At 40.6% G+C, this 20,674-nt stretch overlaps 1 protein-coding gene across 2 annotated transcripts in view; it reads right to left on the bottom strand.

The window, feature by feature from the left end:
• Nucleotides 1-20,674, bottom strand: part of MMP16 (matrix metallopeptidase 16) — a 185,969-nt gene that overhangs the window by 20,285 nt on the left and 145,010 nt on the right. For both annotated transcript variants that reach the window (XM_028736577.2, XM_077932873.1), the window contains 3 exons: nucleotides 18,794-18,932; nucleotides 8,126-8,276; nucleotides 47-162 (listed from right to left, as the gene is read on the bottom strand). In XM_028736577.2, the coding sequence (XP_028592410.1) occupies nucleotides 47-162; nucleotides 8,126-8,276; nucleotides 18,794-18,932 (406 nt within the window). The remainder of the gene's footprint in view (nucleotides 1-46; nucleotides 163-8,125; nucleotides 8,277-18,793; nucleotides 18,933-20,674) is intronic.

The raw sequence follows: 20,674 nt of genomic DNA, 5'->3' as shown, positions 1-20,674 counted from the left end.
AGACTGCTTTATTAAAGAACAATAACATGCACAAGAAGCTACGTACCATTTTCTTTGTGGACAAAGGCTCCCTGAGGTGATTCTGGGATACCTTTCCATATTGTGATTGGTTTGGGATAACCAGGATCCATAGTTCTCATATCTTCACTGTACCTCCAGTACCTAATAAACAAAGCTACAAGATTAGAATATGCCTTTATGAATGCCTATTTTCAATGTCAGAAAAGAAACACTGAGTGAAATTATGAAATCCTTCCCGCTTTAGGTACATTCCCAGGTAACAAAGGAGTTTTATCTGCTTGCCGATTGGACAGCTGTTTCTAGTAAGGGCACAGTAGATAAAAAGATTTGCCTAGTTTGAAAACCAAATCAACAAGCGCCTTCTGCATAATCAGAACAATTCTGATGCCTAGGGGTTCTACAAGGAGGAACATTATATGCAAAGATCCATAATAATGTTTCAGTTGAAGTTTTAATCACACACAAGCCATTAAACTCTGAGTTAAGGTTCCCACAGCAATCTTAACTCTTCTCTTATGAATGCTTTACAGGAGTCTTTTGTTACCCAATCATGCAATATGCATTAAATAATTCAATATGCTGAATTCTGTACATGCTAAATCTGGGTACAGAGAAATATTTGCAGTAAAACAAAACAACAACAGCAGCAGCAGTAGTGCACAAATTCAGAGTCACTAAGGCTATAATCCTATGGATATTTACACAGGAGTAAGCCCCACATAATACAGTGGACCTTACCTCTGAGTAATGTGCACAAGATTACACTTCAATACTATTTTAAGGCAAGGTGTTGTCAATATGCTTAAGATGTGATGTTTTATTTCTCTGTTACATCTGATTCAGGAAAAGCTGTGAGAGACCCAGAGGGGTATCTGGGTGCAGTTAGACTGGATAAGGGGCAATAAAGTGAGTCTGAATCCTGAGAAGACAGAGTCTTGTTGGTTGGGTGGTTACCAGATTTTGCTTATTCTGTGGGCTGCTTGTGATTGCCATGTTCTTGCAATGTGCTGTGAGCAGTGCTCAGCACCAAAAGACAGAGGCAGCCCCAGTGTTGTCCCAGCCAAAGCAAAGTGGGTTACAACTTTGTAGGCCACACAAAGGGCCGGTCATGAAGGAAGGGCTAAGCCAAAACGTCTGCCCCATCAGTTCAGGGTTCTTTCAATCCTGCTTATCATGCTTTTTAAAAAATCTGGCTTTAAACATGCAGCTGCACTTCCACCTCCACCTGCATGACAGTGAGCCTTTCAGAAAACAATTGGGTGCTCTTCCATGTGCATTGAATTGAGCAGCGTATCTTATAGAAATTGCTGGGTTTTCCCCATAATATTTCTAAAAAACAAATCTTTATTCTAGAGGCTTCCTCCCAGCAGAAGTTCACTGTGCATGCCAAATAGATTTTGTTGCTGATCTGCCAAAGGCTTTTTGTTTTCAAGATTAAGCTTAAAATCATGTGCGATGTTTTGAGACGAAGTCATTTTAGTTATTAGAAAAAAGGCTTCTATCCATTCCCTAAAGCATGAATAAAACTCTTTTTTCTTCGTGTTTTATGATAGGTGAGAAAAGAGATGAGTGGTCTTTCTGCAGTATTTTCACAGTCAATAAAAATTCACTTTCGGTCACAACTATGTGTCAGAAATTACATATGAATGAAGAGAGACACACGGGAGGGGGGAGTGTTTCAAAATAAGAAAGCAGTTTGTATAATTTTCATTGAAAATGTCCATTTGATCCTACACTCAGCAAATGCAATATGCATTAGTCTTCCTCAGGGATTAATCACATCATAACATTACTGGGGAATGTTTGCCACATTGCTCGACCACACCTAGATCTCTGTTCTAAAGAAGCCTGTATGTGAGCTCATCCATAGATTTCTTCACAACAGATGTCCTAGCGGGAGCAGGAGCATCTCTGATGCTGGGGAACTGGTCAGCAGTGTGGACCCACCCCCCTGGTAACTGTAGACTATATTCTTCACATGCACATGATTCAGACATGGAGGCTATCTTAAGTTCTCAGTTCATCAGAGGTTTAACAAAACAGTCTGAGACATGCTAATTCAGAAGTAAATTTGATTTACTTAATGGCAATCTGACCAATAACTGAGATCTTTGGGGGAGTGACTGTTAGTGGTCAGATGCACGGCTCATTTTCTCCAGGAGCTGTGTGCTCCATACTGTGAGCCCAATTTTATGGACCTCCTTTCCAGTTGAGGTCAGCCAAGCCCCCTCCCATTCAAACTTCTAGTCCCTGCTGAAGAGTTTATTCCAGTAAGTATTTCAAACACCAGGTCTGGTGAGATGAGAATGATAGTGAGATTGAACGCATTATTGCGAAGAAAAGGAAGGCCTTTCAGATCTGGCAAAGAGATAGAAACTGTGCCACTAAGGGGGGGAAAAAACCCTATGCCAATGCTAAGGCTGAGGTTCAAAGAAGATCTAGAGAACTAAAGAACACCTGGTGGATAAAAAAAGCTCAAGAGATTCAGCATTTAGCCGACACTCATGATGCACAGAGTTTCTTTAAAGTCACAACAATCACCTATGGACCAATAAATAATGGCATATGCCCCCTACGCTCAACAGACGGTACCACACTTCTAAAAGATAAAGAAACTATTGCATTGCACTGGAAAGAACATTACCAGCATCTCCTTAGCCACAGCTGCTGAGGTCCTCTCAAAAATTCCACAAAAACAAATTAGAGATGAGCTTTCAGTATCTGGGAGAGTTGTGTACAGCTATTAACCAAATGAAAAACAACAAAGCCAGCAGACCTGATGGGATGCCTTCCGATGTCTTCAAAGTGGGCGGAATTGAACTTACACAACAACTTCACAAGCTCATTGAAAAAATCTGGGAGAGAAAACAGATCCCAGCAGACTTTACGGATGCCAAAATTATCAACCCTTTTTTTAAAAAAGGTGATAGAATGGACTATGCAAACTACTGAGGCATCTCTTTATTAGCTGAGGCCAGCAAAATTCTTGCAAGGATCTTAGCAAACTGTCTTCTAACTATATCTGAGGCTACACTTCCTGAATCCCAAAATGGTTTTCGACCTTCTAGGGGGACAGTGGACATGATTTTCACCACTCAACAGCTTCAAGAAAAATGCAGAGAGCAAAACCAACCCCTGTATATGGTGTTTATTGACCTAAGGCCTTCAACACTGTAAATAGTAATGCCCTGTGGACTGTCCTTCTGAAATTGGGTGCCCAGATAAATTTGTGATCATCCACCGGCTCCTCCACGATAATATGACAGCAACAATCGCAGATAACAATGGCTCTCAAAGTGAACCATTCACAGTGGGATCAGATGTTAAACGGGGTTGTGTTATCTCCCCAACTCAATTTATTATTTTCATTGTCATGTTCCTACACACTGTTGAAGGAAAACTCCCCACCAGGGTAGAAATCATATATCAACCCGATGTGAAAGTTCTTTAACTTGAGTAGGTTGAAAGCAAAGAGTAAGGTTATTATAACTTCCATCATCGAGCTTCAATATGCTGATGACAACATAGTGTGTACATACTCAGAGGATGACCTCCAGACCATCCTAAATATCTTCACAGAAGCTTATGAAAAGCTTGGCCTATCACTCAACATCCAAAAAACCAAAGTGCTGCACAAAACAACCCCTCTGCAGTGCTACAAATCCATCTTAACATTGTAACATTGGAAAATGTTGATCACTTCTACCTGGGTAGCTATCTTTCCACAAGGGCTGACATTGATGCTGAAATCCAGCATTGCCTAAGCTCTGCGAGTGCAGCTTTTTCCCGATTGAAGTGAAGAGTGTTTGAGGACTGGGACATTCTCAGGGAAACAAAAATGCTTGTTTACAAAGCTATTGTACTACCAACCTTACACTTGTGAAACATGGACCACTTATAAATGTCATCTCTAACTCCTCGAAAGATTTCACCAAGGTGTCTCTGAAAAAAATTGCATATCACTTGGGAAGACAAGCGAACTAATGCCAGTTTACTGGAAAAAGCAAAGATCACCACTGTTGAAGCAATGATTCTTCAACATCAACTTCGTTGGACTGGTCATGTTGTATGGATGCCTGATTATCATCCTCCAAAACAACTACTCTATTCTGAACTTAAAAATGGAAAGCATAATGCTGATGGTCAACAAAAGAGGTTTAAATACTCTCTCAAGGCAAATCTAAAAAAATGTAGTATAAACACTGACAACTGGGAAATAATGGTCTGCGAGCAGTCCAGTTGGAGAATAGCCTTTACCAAAGGTGTGGAACGGCATGCAGATCCAGAAGTGGCCTCCACAGTCACTTACGAACTCACTGTTAAAACCGTGTTTATGGAAGGCAATCTTACTCAGCTATGACTGATTGCCAAAGAAGAAAGAAGATTCCAGTAGGTAATTTAACTGAATTCTGTTTTAATAGCTCTAATCTTTATTGTGTACTATTCGATTTAAGCACTATATAAATGCCCCAAAATTATATTATATGGGGGAGGGTATTTATTGTTTTTGTTTTGCTCCTGTTTTTATTATATAATTTATGTTTTTATCTTGTATGTTTACACTGTCAGCCATCCTGAGATGTACGGATGAAGGGTAGTATACAAACTGATTAAACAAACAAACAAACAAACAAACAAACAAACAAATGTATAAACCAAATCAAACACAGAGCTTAATTCTCAGGATTTTATTTTTTTAGAGGAAGGGTGCACAGAATCTGCCTGCACATAGATTAAAATCACTGAACAAATGAAGAAGTGTATCTGAAGAAGTGTGCATGCACACGAAAGCTCATACCAAGAACTAACTTAGTTGGTCTTTAAGGTGCTACTGGAAGGAATTTTTTTTTGTTTTGAACAAATGAAGTCCATCTTTCCATGTACAGAAAAAGAAATTCACTAGTGGCAAAATTCAAAGATAAAATGGGTTTGATCACCATGGCCTCCAATTACAAAGCTGCAAGTGAGTTCAGAAACAGGATAATAAGGGGCCGAGAGCCAACTGGTTTTTTTAAAAAACAAAAACAAAAGCAACAGGCATTCAAGCAAAGTATAGATAAAGTCCTCTGGCACTGTCTCTTGCACAGCTTTAGCAAATTTAACTGAGTTCTGCCGGGCAAACCCTACTTCATGGGATTAATTCAAGATTGTACTCAGTAGAAAAATCAGCATAGATTTATCCAGCATGGTTGTGTACTTTTCTATTTATATCACTTCCTTGGGACTTCCTCATTCATGTGTACATTCTCCTTGTGGTTTTCCAGGCACATTTTTCTCCTAAGAGGACTACAGCATATTTTCACGGTCTTAGCAGGGAGGCCATTTTGCTTCTTTGACTTTGGCATCACCTCTCGCCTGTCTCTTTCATGCCTGACAACCTCATTGCTACTAAAGAAGCAACGGTGGGTTGTCCTAATTCAGAAAGAAAACCGTAATAGGCTTATTCATGCAATTAAAACCAGCAGGAGGATTCAACTCTAACATTACATTAAGAAGGGGAGGGGGGAAGAAGGTGATATAAACAATATGTACTGTGAAGCTTAGTGGGATATGGGCTTATTCCCACTGGTGGTCAATATCCTGTAATAGCTCAATTATCTTGGCATGGCTCATGTTCTTCGATCTTCTTCTTACATACTGTATTGCATTTATGTCCTGCTGAGGTTCATTATGCTTGTTACAGTTCTAAGTAGCAGCCTCTCCATCAGCAGAAGTTTCCTTTGATAGTTCCCTCTAGGTTGCTTTTTTTAAAAGTATATTGCTCAAGCTAATAGTATTTTAGGAAGACCTTGACTTAGCATAGCTGCCTTTGGAAATAAACCTACTATACAAAACCTCAATCGAATAAAACTTACAGAAAGTGTAAGTCACAAATGCAGAAATAGGATGCCAACCATTGTCTTGGTCCCAAGAACCCGCAGGTTGAAAACTGTTGCCCTGGAATAAACTTTAAAAAATAACCAATCTCCCTATCTGCAGGAGACAAACTATAGGGCAGGTTTTGTTCACAGTAGATGCTGATTGCAATATGCTTGAAATTAAACATACTTTTCAGGCATCAAGATGTTGCCTACTTCTTCTCCCAAGGCTGGTACACAGATAAGAAGGCTCCATTTATAAAACTGATTGTGGCAGTCTTCATAATATAGACTTATATAGCTCAGAAAGGCAAACAAAATTAGCAGCACAGTTGGGGGAAAGATTTAAACAGCATGCATGCTTGCAGGGATGCAACTGAGGGTCTCTCACACTCTATGGCTCCTACTGCCTATGGTGCCCAGTAAAATTTTTGGTGCTATATTCTTCTCTGTCTCTCTTTCTTTTTATTTCTATTTATCTTTATTTCTTATTTCTTTATTTCTTGTGTTTTCTCTTTCACATTTTCCTTCTATCCACTCTACTTTTGCCTGCGTTTTATCTTTTGAGAAATGCACAGGAAGGTGATGGATGGAAGGTGAAAGATCCTGTATGAGAGACAGGGAAGGGGAGATCTCCCAAGGTGGGAGGCTGGGAGAAGGAAGGGAAGCTACCAGGTGACTCCTGGGAAGGTCCATACCCTTTTGTGTGAAACAAGCGTTAAGTTCTACCTCTGCTAGAGCGCTTTGTATTTTTTCTTTCTTCTCCTCTTTCTCTTTTTCCCCTTTTATGTTATTTTCTTTTTTTCATTTTCATTTAGATTAATCTGTTTTTATTGTATTTTATGCTGAAAATATATATATGAAAAAATATATATGAAAAAACACCAGGAAATCTAGTTACACACACAGGGTTCATTCCCTGAATTGCATATATACACAATGTTATTCAATATACTGAGAGCTTCTATACATTCAAGTGTTTCCAAGTGGATTTGAATATCAGAGGAAGGCCCATAACTATTTACAGCTGCACAGCTGTGACCTGACTATGAAGGAAATGAGGAAAAGTCCTTTCTCCTCTGGTTTCTATAAGCATCTAGGCAACAGGAGTTGCACTTTGGTCAGTGCTACACATTCAGGAGCTCCAAATCTCACACAGAGCTTCCAAATAAGCAAGGACATCTCAGTGTTAAGGTAGCTCCATACATAGCTCCCTTGTGAAAGGTTGAAATCATTGAGATACTATCAAAGTAGAAAACATGGAGCTAGGCAGAAAAATATTTTGGTGGTGCCAAGGTCCCCTTATGACAGATGGAAGTCACAACATGACTTCCTATTGCCTTTAGGCTCCAAGGGGGAATTGATTCATCCCCCTATACTAGACATTCTGCTCTCTGCTAATCTTTCTGCAGAAGGAGAAAACACTAGGACCAATCTTTGCCACAGCTTCATCTTGGTCCAAAATAAGGCAGCAGGACGTTGGGAAGACAGAGCAGCAGGGAACTGGAGCAAGGTAGATCTAAATCTCCTTCCTCTTCTATCAGTGCTTGTTTGCCATGTTGAGGTAAACCCTGCTTAACTACCAAGAGCACTGAGGATTAAAACAATGCATTAACAAAAGTCACAGTTCATTTTAGAAGCAATCCATGCACAACACTTGCTTCGCACAAATAACATAATGCATAAAGCTAAACTGCTCTGAGAGTACGAAGCAAATTGTAGGTCTTCCGTCATCCTCCATTTCTGTCGCCAAACTCATACTGAAATTGTAACACTTTGTTTTCAGTGTTGTGACCCTAAATTCTTTTGTGCTAGGATTTCAAAAGTACGAGCACAGAAGTGAAGGGAGATAGAAAAATATGCAAGTTCATTGAAAACTTTCAGTACCTAGGTCTCTGAAGTTATTTGACATCACCTGTAAGATGTATATAAAACAATTAATTGCAGGCTAAATGAAAATAAATGACAAATGAACGTGCACAGTAGAACCTGAAACCTCAGAGACTTGCTTCCCTTGACAGAGAAGGTTTATAATAGTTGGGCAAACACAAAAGATACGGGTCTTAACCTGTGTGGAAGCATACATATAAAGCCTTGAAATAGTAAACAGTCAACCCAACACTAAAAATTCCATGTGTGTAATATTTTTCACAAGGCCATTGGAAAACAAAGGAACACAACCAGTCATACCCAAATGCTATGAAAATAACAGATTGATTATTCCCTTCCAGGATGAATATACCAACCTATCTCCTTTGAAGAAGTAGGTTTTCCCAACGTCTTCCCACCAAATTGCTGAATCAATACCATGGGGTGGAATCCCACTGCCCAATGTTATCAAATCGTGAGGATATCCTGGCTGGAGAGTAGTGTCCTTGAAGACCCAGAACTTGTTACCTGAGAGCAGAGGGAAAGGAGAAAGATCCACATTAGCTTCTCGTACTATCATTTGTTGATAAATGTATCCAACAGGCTCTTTCCCCTGAACTCTCCCCAAGAAATATGTAAGACATTAATTAGAAAAAAGAACACAACAGAACACAATGCAGGTATCAATATATGAACCAATATCCAAACACCGGCTGTCATTCCTCAGAATTCCAAGTATGCTGCAGAATCCAAAATTCCAAATGGAGCAGGCCACCACAATTTGTGCTGTGGCTCACCAAGCTGAATGCAGTTCATCAACCATGAATGGTGGCCCACCAAGGGACTTCAAATGCTGCTTGGCTGTAAAAATGGGTTGTGGTGAGCTGATGATTCATGGCTACTGGGCTGCTTTTGGTAGGTCATGAGATGTGGAGGCCTGCTGTATTTGAATTCTGCAGCATGTTATGAGCTGTCATGGAGTGAAAAGCTTTGTTTGTGGTAAGATCAAGAAATGCCCAAGTTTAGCAAGCTGCTTGGTCTACAGAACTGGAAAAACTTCAGCTGACGCTGTAGTTCCTTAGAAGCAGGCTGTCAATTTGTAGTGCAGACGTGCCGCAAGACACCCTTAGGCATAGAAGCTAATGGGAAAGTGGATACATTTCTCAACACCAATCATTTTAGAAAATGACATGTACAAAAATGGGAACCCATATCCTTTCTTGTGCTTAACAAAGTATCCAGGCAGACTTGCCTGATGTACACATATCGGCCCTTAGGCACTGTTTTTGTTACAAACATTTTTAAAAGAAACTTTAGTTCACCCCAAAGATTGAGGATCAAGTCTGCGCTAGAGTCACTGTGATGGAAAAACCAGAGGGTTGTTTCACGGTTTGTTTTATAGATATCCCTCAGCGGCATTAAATAAGGGAAGTCTTAAAGAGTAATAAGAGGATGCAGGGGGGAAATCAGGAAATAGTTTGGTTTCTTCGGCCAGTATCTTTGAGATTTACAGCATCTCCTTTTGTCACATTTTTAATTAGGAAATGGGATACGGTTTCAATCCTTCCCATGCTCAACTTGCGAACTAAATCTTTCATCAGCTCCTTTGCAACTGCTTAAAAATCCGCTTTCAAACATGAGAATGCTCCTACTCCTACATTTCAGATACATTCTTCTTATTCAAGAAAACATTCACGTCATTCTATTGCCTCCCCAATATGCATCACTAGCAGTTGGGGTCGTTACAACTTACCTGGATGGAAGTTGGGTAGGGCAGAGTGATGGTGAGGTTGGGACTATGAAGGCACTCCAGTGGGAGGGCAAGAGAGGTTCTGCCGGTGTGTCTTGGTAGCCCCAACCTCACAGTGCCATCCAGGTAAGCCACAGAGAGCAGCACTGTGGCTCTGATCTACCACACGAATGTGGCATACTGATATGCAGAATTGTTTTGATGCTCTCCTCTCCAATGGGACACATCCAAGATATTCAGGATCCATTCAGGTGTTTTTAAACTGCATTCATAGCAAAGGGATGATGATGCACGTGCTGGTTCTATCTCAAACCATGTCACAATGAGTGGAGAGAACTGAAGGGGGATTGTAAGTGTGTTTGTCTGAGCGTAAATACGATCCCTGTGATCGGGAACAGTGCATGAACAGGATTTTCGATCACAAGGAGTATTGCAATTATTCTGTCCAACATATTTATGACTCAGTGAATCCAGCCCAGAGACCAGTGCCTTCTCAATAAGCACCACTGCCCTCTCTCCCTTTCTGACCATCTGTGGGCCACTGTTGGCTTTCAGGTTCTCGGCACCAGACTATTGCTTCATGGCATACAAGTTGCACCGACTTGTCTTACACTGTGTGACCATTTATTTAAGCAAGGCATGGTTTCCTGAACAGTAACTACAAAAGTACCTAACATTGCATAGGCAAATGGAACTACGAGTTATATTTGCCTATCAGATCCTACCCAGCTGATACCTTTTCCTCTGATATTTAGAACTAAACAAATTTAAACTCTAGAAGCTATCTGGATATATGTTATTTGAGTCTCTTGGGCAATGGCAACAGTAATTATTTATATGCAAGATTTCTATTGGTTTCAGACTGATGGAGATGTATTATGCATGCAGGAGATGACGGGCTTATACTGCCACAGCTGTCATCATTATTTGTAGCATGCGCTGTATATAACAAGCTCAAGATTTACATGACTGCAGGTTTTCTTTGAGAGAGAAAGTTTATTTTCTGATTCTTCAGCTCAAGGAGTTATATGAGAAAGCATCTGGATTTCAGTTGGAAAAGGAGGTCAGAGAGCTGCACATTTCAGGAGTTTCAGCAAAGAAACAGAATGACAGCCTTCAAATTGAGAAGTGAATACTGAAAAGGAATTTAAGATAAGGAGCAGGCAATTTTTTTTTTATCAAGTTGAAAAGTTTACCTGTGGGGGTCAGTTCCAATGTTATCTATCACCCTTTGTGGTGAGCACAGTTTAGTTTAGTTAGGTGGGTGCTGAACGAGGCAGGCCATAATATTTGTATTGTCTCTACCATGCATTTCAGCCCAAATGTGTGTACTGTCTCTCCCCCTCTCCCTGCAGCCCTTATGTTGGAGGGGTAATATTTGATAAGTCCTCTAATGAACTCTCCAAACAGCATTGGATGAGTCACTATCACACCCTCTGTTTGGAATCTGTACAATGGGAATATCAATGCCCTTTATCTCAGGGCTTTAGAAAGGTTAAGTATGAGAGAGTCTAAAGCGTTCCATCTGTATGTTAAAAGTGCTATAAAATTAACATTGACATATATATTTACCTCATGTAGCAAAGAGATTAAAATTGTAAGCAGGGTACTGGAATGTTCCTTATTTCAAATCTCAGAGCAGTCAGGAATCATTAGGCAAGTTGCTATCACTAAGCCAAAGCAAATACTTTTTTTAATTCATTATTATTATTATTTGTTTTTAACAACCACCCTTCAAGAAGGTCCCAAGTTGGGTTACAGCATATAGAAACACAATGCAATTAAAACAATAAAAAACTAACCCCACCCATAACCCCCAAATAATTCAATACGACACATTACAAGGAGGGTACCATAGCCAAATCGTTGAATTTTCAAAGAAAAGACAAATTAATCTGCTTTCTCAGAAGCATTGAGCCTGGTTCCAAAAAGTCACAAGGAGCATTGAAAATATGTCGAAAGAATTAAAAGACCTACTAGGTGTCTTCTTTGAATAAACAGTCTTGCTAATTGATCCATCCATGTGATTTCAAGGGCCTTCAAGAGCTACTCCTTTGTAGCAGGCACAGATGCTAATCTTTCGGTTAAACTCTTTTACAGTGTTGCAAATATTGCATAACAATGCATGCAGGCAACAGGGTTTTTTTTCTTCTGGCCAGCCTTCCTATTAAGCTGTTCTATGGCACAGAGAGAACAGGAGAGAAGCTGGGCTGCAAACGTCTGTTGCTGTTTATCTACAAGACTTCACTTGATCCTCAAGCTCATCCTATCTGTATCACATATCCATTTTGCTTTCAGCAGGCCTTTTCCTTACACTTGCTTCATTTAAATAAAATCCCTGAATTTCTATGCAGGCAGTGTTACTTGCTTCTTACCCATATCCTGCCAGTAAATTTTAGCTTTCAAAATGAAGCTGTCAAATAGTGGGATGAGTGGTGTTGAAAGTTATGGCAGCACCAGTGTGAATTTTACAACAACTTTGCTACTGCTGCATTTGGGCTTGGCACAAGTTTTAGCGCTGCCGATGCCTTTGACAGTTAGCTTTTAGCACTGCTTAAATTTCTTGTCACACTAGGAAGAATTTCACAATCTGCATCCCTGCCAGTTAAAAAATATTTACAGACTTTTCTGGCATTTCCTCATTACCTATCCTACAGGAAAACCACCATGGAATGCTATGAAAGAATATTGCTATATTTTAATTAGGTGTTCATGCTATATTACCGAACAGCAAAGTTTCTGTACATTCTGAGCCGTTATGCAGAAGATTAAGTACATATCTAAGCACTAAACAGATAAATAAAGATGGGTTTTATGCTATTCATTTCATTTTTTCAATCAAGTATCAACTTAAAATGATATTTTACACTTCCATTTGGGATAGTAAAATGCTATTTTCGATCGATATTTGAATGACCATACAGCACTTTAATGAAATCCAGCCAAGATTTCATAGAAGGAGGAGACATTTCAAAATAGGTATATTTTGAATATACCAACTGTACTAAAGAGATAGGGTTTCCTTCTGGCCTCACCTGCGACTGGTGTGTGGCATTATGGAAGTTGACCCATGTTTGAGGGGGTCCGGGGCTGTGCAATGTCACCACACCATGCACGCATGATGTCAGCACACCCCACAGCATGCTCACAGTGTGTGTGTGTGTGTGTGCATGCCCCACGGCATGCTGATGTCACTCACACACACCATGGGGAGGGGGGACTGATGTGTCATGCAGATGCCCCATGGAGTGCTGTGCAGAGCTTTGATGGAGCCTTGACCCCCTGCCCCCCTACTTGGTGCCGGTGCCAGCTAGCCTATCCCAACTCACCTTTCTTCTACGCATTCAATGTACAATCATACCTCTTGTTATGTTCTGTTCAGGTTACGTTCTTTCAGGATATGTCCCGCGGCGACCCGGAAGTAATAGAACGGGTTACTTCCGGGTTTCATGGCTTGCGCATGCGCAGACGCTCAAAACGATGTCACGCGCATGCACAGAAGTGGTGAATCATGACCCGCAGACGCGCAGACGCGGGTCGCATTCTGCTCATGTTGCGAACGGGGCTCCAGAATGGATCCCGTTCGCAACCAGAGGTACCACTGTATGTGGATATACAGTCTTAATACGGGTCTTCAGGCAGATTTTTATCATTATACAACTCTAATCACTGACATGTGAATTAAAAACAACAACAACTCTCAGTTGTCGGATAAATTTTAATTAACTGACCTTCCTCTGTAAAATAGTACATTATTAGGAGTATAGATGAAATGAATCCCGCTTGAGCCAATTATCCTTTTTTTTTTTCTTTTTTCTTTTGGTACACAGGGCAAGAAAAGAATAAAAGTTCTAGAATGTCTAAGATTTCCCATTCACTGTATTATGAAACAATATTTGAACCATATATTTTAAAAGCTTCATGTTCTTGAGAAATTTCTAAAACTGATTTTTAAAAATAAAATAAAATAAAATAGAGGTCAGCTGAGAAAAGCCAGAGACATTGGCTCTCTCCCACACAGGCAAGGCATAGCCTTTTGAAGTTCCTCTCCTTCAGCCTCAATGGTGAAAGAGGCTTGGCAAAGCTCTCCCCTTTGACTTGGCATTACAAGAGTTTAAATGGCCCTTTGGCCGGGTCTTGGCTTGATAGAAAATGGCTTAGGATTCCATAAGCCTAATTTGAGCAACAAATTCAAAAAAGGGGAATGTAGAATCCAAATGAAATTAAAATAACTAAATAGAAGTCACATGCAATCATGGACTAAACAGACAGCAAGGCTGTGATAGGAGACAATGATATAGGAAACACAGAGTAAAGATAGACAGACTTTCTGTGTGTGGTAGAATTGGTTTCGACACTGACCTGAGCAAGTGGAGCATGAAAAGCGACCCAGGAAAGACAAGACACCATGGGACGTCACTGTGCTCCACAAAGAAAGCCAACCATGAGGATTTCACAGCCTATACTGGCCTCTTATTGAGCCTTCCCACAGAAATTAGAAGCTCCTCCCATCCCCATTGATAATCATTTATTTTGTTTGCATTGGCTCAAAGAGAGTCTAGTTGAAAGAACAGTGCCTCAGGATATGCACTTCGAGGCAGTAAATTATGGGAGGGAGAGCATTTAATGTTCCTATCACAAATGTTCTTTTGCCATTTAAATTGGTCTCCTCAGATTCAGGGTAGGACAGATTCAGGTTGAAAAACAGACTCTCCTCTGTTGTGTCTTATTTTGCCCTGGGACCATATTGTCCCAAAGATCTGGGAAGGGGGTCAGATGATGCACCTTCCCTTTGAAGATTTCCCTAAATAGCCCCCAGTGCTGTGCTGCCACAGACAGTCACCTATACTGTCTAGCACGCTGGATGTCTAGCATGGAAATGTGACCATGTGGTAGAATCATAGAACTGTAGAGTTGGAAAGAGCCACGAGGGTCATCTAGTCCAAGACGCTGCAATGCAGCAATTTCCCCCCCAATGTGGGGGTCGAACACACAACCCTGAGATTAAGAGCCTCATGCTCTGCCAACTGAGCTATCCCAATGTTTAAGATTAGATTCCTAGATTTGCTCCTGCAAATCTGAATTTTCAGCAACAGTATTGCATTGCATATTGGTCTGTGACGGAGAACTTACCACAGATATAGGACTGTGGCTTAGCTATATCAAATGGAAGAAGGGTGGTAGGAATGTAATGTATATCCACAAAAAGCCAGCCATGCCAATGGGAACTGACATTTCCTTCACTAAGTGATTTTCATAGGACCCATAATTTGTTATGTAAGGGACTTTCTTAAGAAAGAATGCGGACAAAATATGTTTGCCATATTATAATAAAGGCAGTTGTTTCAAAGTTGCTTAAGGGTTCAAAGTAAAACTAATCTTCTAGAGAAGGATTAGAGGACAACATGCTTTTGAGAGGTGTAAAATGATTGGATAAATCTAAAAGAAAAATGGTTCTGCAGACTCATCTTACTCTGAAATTTCATTACATGGTAATAAAACATGATTGAATTCTGTGGTTTGCATGCAGTAATATAAACATAACACATGGGGAGGAAAAGATTCGGGTCTTTTCAGAAGATTAAAAATGTTTTTGTCTGCAATGTGTGTCTGCTGGCTCTTACAACAGATGCCAATGTACCATATTACAAAAGCAGTGAACATGACAACAAATTGGCAGTATTTACTTGGGAGTAAGCAACATATAGTTAAATGGTGATTACTCCCAAGAAAGTGTGCATGGGACTGGTGACTAAGATTCATTATTTCTATTTCATAGCATAGGAGAAAAATGGAGTTGGGCTACAGTAAACGGTTTTTCTTCATCAGGCCATCTATCAATCACTGTGAAAGAATATTCAAAGTCTGAGCTAATGGTCCTTAGCAAACAGGAAGAATGCAGCTTTCATCATACATATGAAGATACATTGAGTTGGTCAACTATGTTCTACTCAGAGTACTCACTGAAATTAATGTACCTAAGTCAGTCATCTTTATTCATTTCAATGAATTAATTAATTCCAAGTATGACTAACATGGGCTACAACCTAACTCACTTATGGACACTATTGGGGCACTTCCCTGTCCCCTAAAACACTCAAGTTTCAAGTATGAACACTAGAAACCAATTAGTCAGAAATTCTCCACACACTCTAACATCTAGAAAGTCAAGTGAAGACATCCTTGAAACATACATGAAAGAAGGAGCTGTCCTCTTCACATGCCTGAACCAGACCCAGGTTGGAATGGGGGTGGGTGGGAATGTCAGAAAACAATATAAAATCTTTATATGCAGAATGCAAACTTACTAGTATTATAAATGCACTGAAATAAAAATGCATGTCTTTGTGTCTTTGTAAAACGATGCCAACAGTATGTCTGCTTAAAACTCCAAACTCATGATGCACTAACATTCTCTCTAATGGTTTGACTTTTGCTGCTAGTGCTCACATTTCCTCTCTTTCTAGTGGTTTCACTTCCATTGCTTATGTTTACTAAACTGGTGTGTGAGTGGGAAGCCTGTGGTCTCTTGATATACTGGGCCACAACTCCCACCTTCTCTAATTATTGGTTATGCTGACTGAGGCTCATAGAAGTTGGAGTCCAGCAATATCTGGAGGGCCATAGTTTCCCCGTCCCTGATTCAACTAAGCAATGGATTACCATGTGCATGAATGGTGGCATTTATGAGAACAATCACCAGGGAATGGTGGTGGCCTCACAAGGCCTCGATCCTGGCCAATTGCTGGTTAACTCAATCACCTCCCAAAAGAGACAGCTATAGCTATACCTGGAAACCCACCATTTTGTATCCCACCCTCCCAAGGAGCTGCTACGGTAAAAAAAGGGAAGCCGAAAGAGAAGTTGACATGCCTAGCTCTGACCACAACAGCAACAACTGCAACTTACCTCAGACAAAAGGGAAGACACTGAGGAAGCTATTGAGAGAAAGGGGAAAAGGAAAGCAGTTTCAGGGGAGAGCTATAAAGCGGTGACAGAGCAAGAAGTATTGGGGTCTAGAAAGAAACAACAGAGCTGGGAATGGGAGAAAGAATCAAAGAAAGAAAGCCACGGAGTTGGGGTGCAGGAGAAGATGTAAGTATGGTGGGGTGGGAACGGAGTGTTTCTGAATACCAGTCCCTGGGGAACACAAGTGGGAGAGTGCTACTGTGCTCATGTGCTGGTTATGGGCTACCATTATGTATCTGGCTGGCCACTGTGTGAACTGAATAGGCTCTGCAAGGCCTACATACTCAGCATGCCCACAGCAGGTATGGTAAACTTAATGCACACAAAACAGCAGCCATTTTGAATTAAGATGGATGACACTATACCATGTTTGTATCATGCTTGTGGTCTGATCCAGCAACCCTCTTCTTAACCTCTTTACTACAGGTTTTAAAGGTCCCTGATGGTGTTTCATCTACCCTCCTCACAAACCTTTTGAGCTACAATATTTTTCAGTCCTTATTAACTACACAGTTAAATTTCAGCGTTTTCATCTGATTCCCTTATTGTTGTTAATGTAAAAAATGCTCATTTAACAAATCTCACTTTATAAATAATCATATCCTACACGGATTTTCACTCCCAATGAGCAGGTTGCAATGATAAACTAGTATTTATTCAATATACAGTATAATTTTCACATTACACTCAAATTAGATGCATATTTAAGACCTTTAATTTTAAGGAACAGCTGACGCCTGGTGCAAAAAAGGGGGGGAAACACACCAAAAAATGGGGAGGGGGCCACAGGCTGCTGAAAACCAGTTAATTCCACATGCCATATTTTCTGGGCTTTATGCAATTTTTAATTATGACGAATATTTGCATAAAAGCAGGAACTTTATTAATAATTCATTTCCCACCTGAACACTGTAATGTCACTGTATTGGGAAGAAATAAATTATAATATAACACAGGTGACATGATAAGCAAGATAAACAACTGATGCTTAAAATAAGTAACTCTGATTAGAAGGGGGGAAAGAAAAATTAGAGGGGAGAAGTGTATCTTTCTATAGTTCATGCTATTTAAAGCACAAAAATTGCACAACCGGCAGCACAGTCCCATGCATATTAATCCAGAATTGATTCCCGCTATGATCAGTGGAGCTTATTCACAAGTAAAGGTGCATAAGATTGCAGGCTGGAAACAGGGTACTGTATTTTTCGCTCTATAGGACGCACCAGACCACAAGACGCACCTAGTTTTTGGAGGAGGAAAACAAGAAAAAAAATATTCTGAATCTCAGAAGCCAGAACAGCAAGAGGGATCACTACGCAGGGAAAGCAGCAATCCCTCTTGCTGTTCTGGCTTCTGGGATAGCTGTGCAGGCTGCATTCACTCCATAAGACGCACACACATTTCCCCTTACTTTTTAGGAGGGAAAAAGTGAGTCTTATAGAGCAAAAAATACGGTAGTTTACACTGGTGGTGGGGGAGATACAATTTAGCTATGATAACTATAAAACAATGAACAGCAATGTAGGAAAATTCAAGTAGCACAAAGCCCATAAAAGAATAAAAAGTTTGGGAAAATAAAAAGATCTTTGCCAGAATGATAGCAAAGTGGGTACCAAGCAAGATGCTCTGAGGAGAGTGTTTTAAAATTGTAGCTTGACCACTAAGAAGACTCTCTCCATGGTAGCTCCCTGCCTTGCCTGAGATATGGAAGGGGGCACACATAGAAATCCCTCTATTGAATTTCTTAAGAGTATGGGAAGGTATGTATGGAGATAGGCAGTCCTTCAAGTGCCCTGTTTCTAAGCTGTGATGGTCAAAAACTGTTGCTTTGAATTGAGTCCAGAAGCAGACCAGGAGCTACAGATGCAGCACAGACACAATACGACCATAGTGACTAGTTTCAGTAATCTGGCAGCCATATACTGAAGTAATTCCAGTTTCCAAACCTTTGAAGACACTCCCATTGTGTCAGAATTCTAGTCTAACCCGAAAGTTCCTAGCGATATCACTCATAGCTTCAGAAACCCTTTCTCCAAGTGGGATACCTTACTGACAAGGTCCCAGATGAATACAGAGAAATCTGTGGGGAGATCTTGGCTACAGCTTCCCCAGTTGCAGTGGGCAGCATTTCATAGGAAGGCTCGGCTACTGTCTTAACTCTGATTTAAAGAGCACTTTATCTAGGAGTGTAAACAAGTTAATATTCCAAACATTGCTTCTGTAGTTGGTCATCCTCATTTCCATGTCATAGCTCTCCAAATGCAACATGTTAGCAAGTTTCTTAAATGAATTTTTACTCGGCTCTTCATGCAATTTCACCTCTTACCTTTAAAGAAAACAAAATTCCCGTCGCTGTTTTCATAAACTGCATCGATACTTGGTGGCAGCCCCCTCCAGAAGTAGGTAATCTGCATGGGGTATCCATCCATCACTCGGTTGTTTCTGACACGCCAAAACCACTGATCCTGGAAACAAACAAATGTACCTCTTATAACATTTGAAGGCACCACCGTTTCAAAGATACAGAATGTTATTTAGCCTTACCTGCGGACAACTATTTTTAAAATATATTTCTGTATTTCAGCATGTGTTTTAATCAGCACTGGCCTATTAAATGCAGTGGAGAACTCAGGAATGCACTGGTGCCCCATTGGCAGCACCAGATCGGCTCTGCCACTGTGTCTGTACAGCCCAAACATTGCCTCGCCCACCACCCACATTTCAGTAAACAGCACTGCCACTGCTAAGAAGCTTTCTATATAAAGGTAAAGGGACCCCTGACCATTAGGTCCAGTCGTGGCCAACTCTGGGGTTGCGGCACTCATCTCGCTTTATTGGCCGAGGGAGCCAGCGTACAGCTTCCGGGTCATGTGGCCAGCATGACTAAGCCGCTTCTGGCGAACCAAAGTAGCACACGAAAACGCCGTTTACCTTCCCGCCGGAGCGGTACCTACTTATCTACTTGCACTTTGACGTGCTTTCGAACTGCTAGGTGGGCAGGAGGGGGGCCGAGCAACGGGAGCTCACCCCGTCGCGGGGATTCGAACCGCCGACCTTCTGATCGGCAAGTCCTAGGCTCTGTGATTTAACCCACAGCGCCACCCGCGTCCCAACCTTTATATAGACATGTCTATATTACATAGTGTCTAATCATGGCAATCCTAGGAATAAGCCATATGCCCCCCTTCATTTTTTAAAAAGGTGGATGGTACATCAAGACTGGCATCAGAAATACACTGTTTTCCATGCATACATTTTTGAAGGGTATTTAAACAAAATGCCTCCGCTTAAGGTCCAAATTGAACCTATGGAAACACACAACGCTAAATAAGGATAGTGAGCAAAAAAGGTATGCTGGCTGAGAGTTGTATTCCAAAACAATGGAAGGGCACCAGGTTGGTGAAGATTAGTCTGGGAGAAAGATGGTCTAAGAGAAAACACTACAAGTTGCCGTAATATGTTAATATCCCTTGAATGAATGGCCATTGTTGACCTGATGTTTTCATAAAACAACCCTCATGCCAACTACAGTGTTAATGGGGAAACTGCCATAGTGTCATCAGTTGTTTCCCTCTTTTTCTCTTTCTTCAAAGTTTTTTGGGAAAACAATGTGTACAGGTATTAGAGGTTACCGTGTGTATACACACACACACACATCTTGTCTTTTAGTATTGTTACTCTGTCTGAGGTGAAAACAAATCAGTCATCACTATCCTCAAGTGAAAGTCAGGTGGTTCTTCAGCATTTTTTCACTGCTTTTGAAAAACAGGTGTTTGTTAAATTGCGAAGCAGCATCAACACTAAAGCAGTTCATCTTTGTAAGTGAGAAAAGAAAAGAAAAAAAAGAACACTATTTGGTTGGTTATCTTCCAGGATTTACAGTACTACGTTAAATGCAGCTATAATTATACAACTGGAAGACAATTTTCTTCTTCTACATGGCTGTTCTTTCCTTAGTCTTTAATGGATTACTGCTATTTACCTAATGTATTTCTCCTTCCTAAATGACTTTAGCTCTTTTATTAGTGCTTTAATTTATACAAACAAAGGCAATCTTCCAGGCTCAAGTCTTCCTTGAGGCCAGCCAACTGCTCTGCTCCTTCATCCTAAACATATGGGTAAATTTCAGCAGCGTAGGAAAAAATACGTGACACATCTTCAGATGCCCTTTTTCTTATTTATTTCACAAATCCAAGATTCAGCACAA

Source organism: Podarcis muralis, chromosome 8, assembly GCF_964188315.1.
Source record: "Podarcis muralis chromosome 8, rPodMur119.hap1.1, whole genome shotgun sequence".
Classification (NCBI taxonomy): domain Eukaryota; kingdom Metazoa; phylum Chordata; class Lepidosauria; order Squamata; family Lacertidae; genus Podarcis; species Podarcis muralis.
Note: the sequence above shows the minus strand (reverse complement) of the source record. Positions and strands in the feature narration are given on the sequence as shown.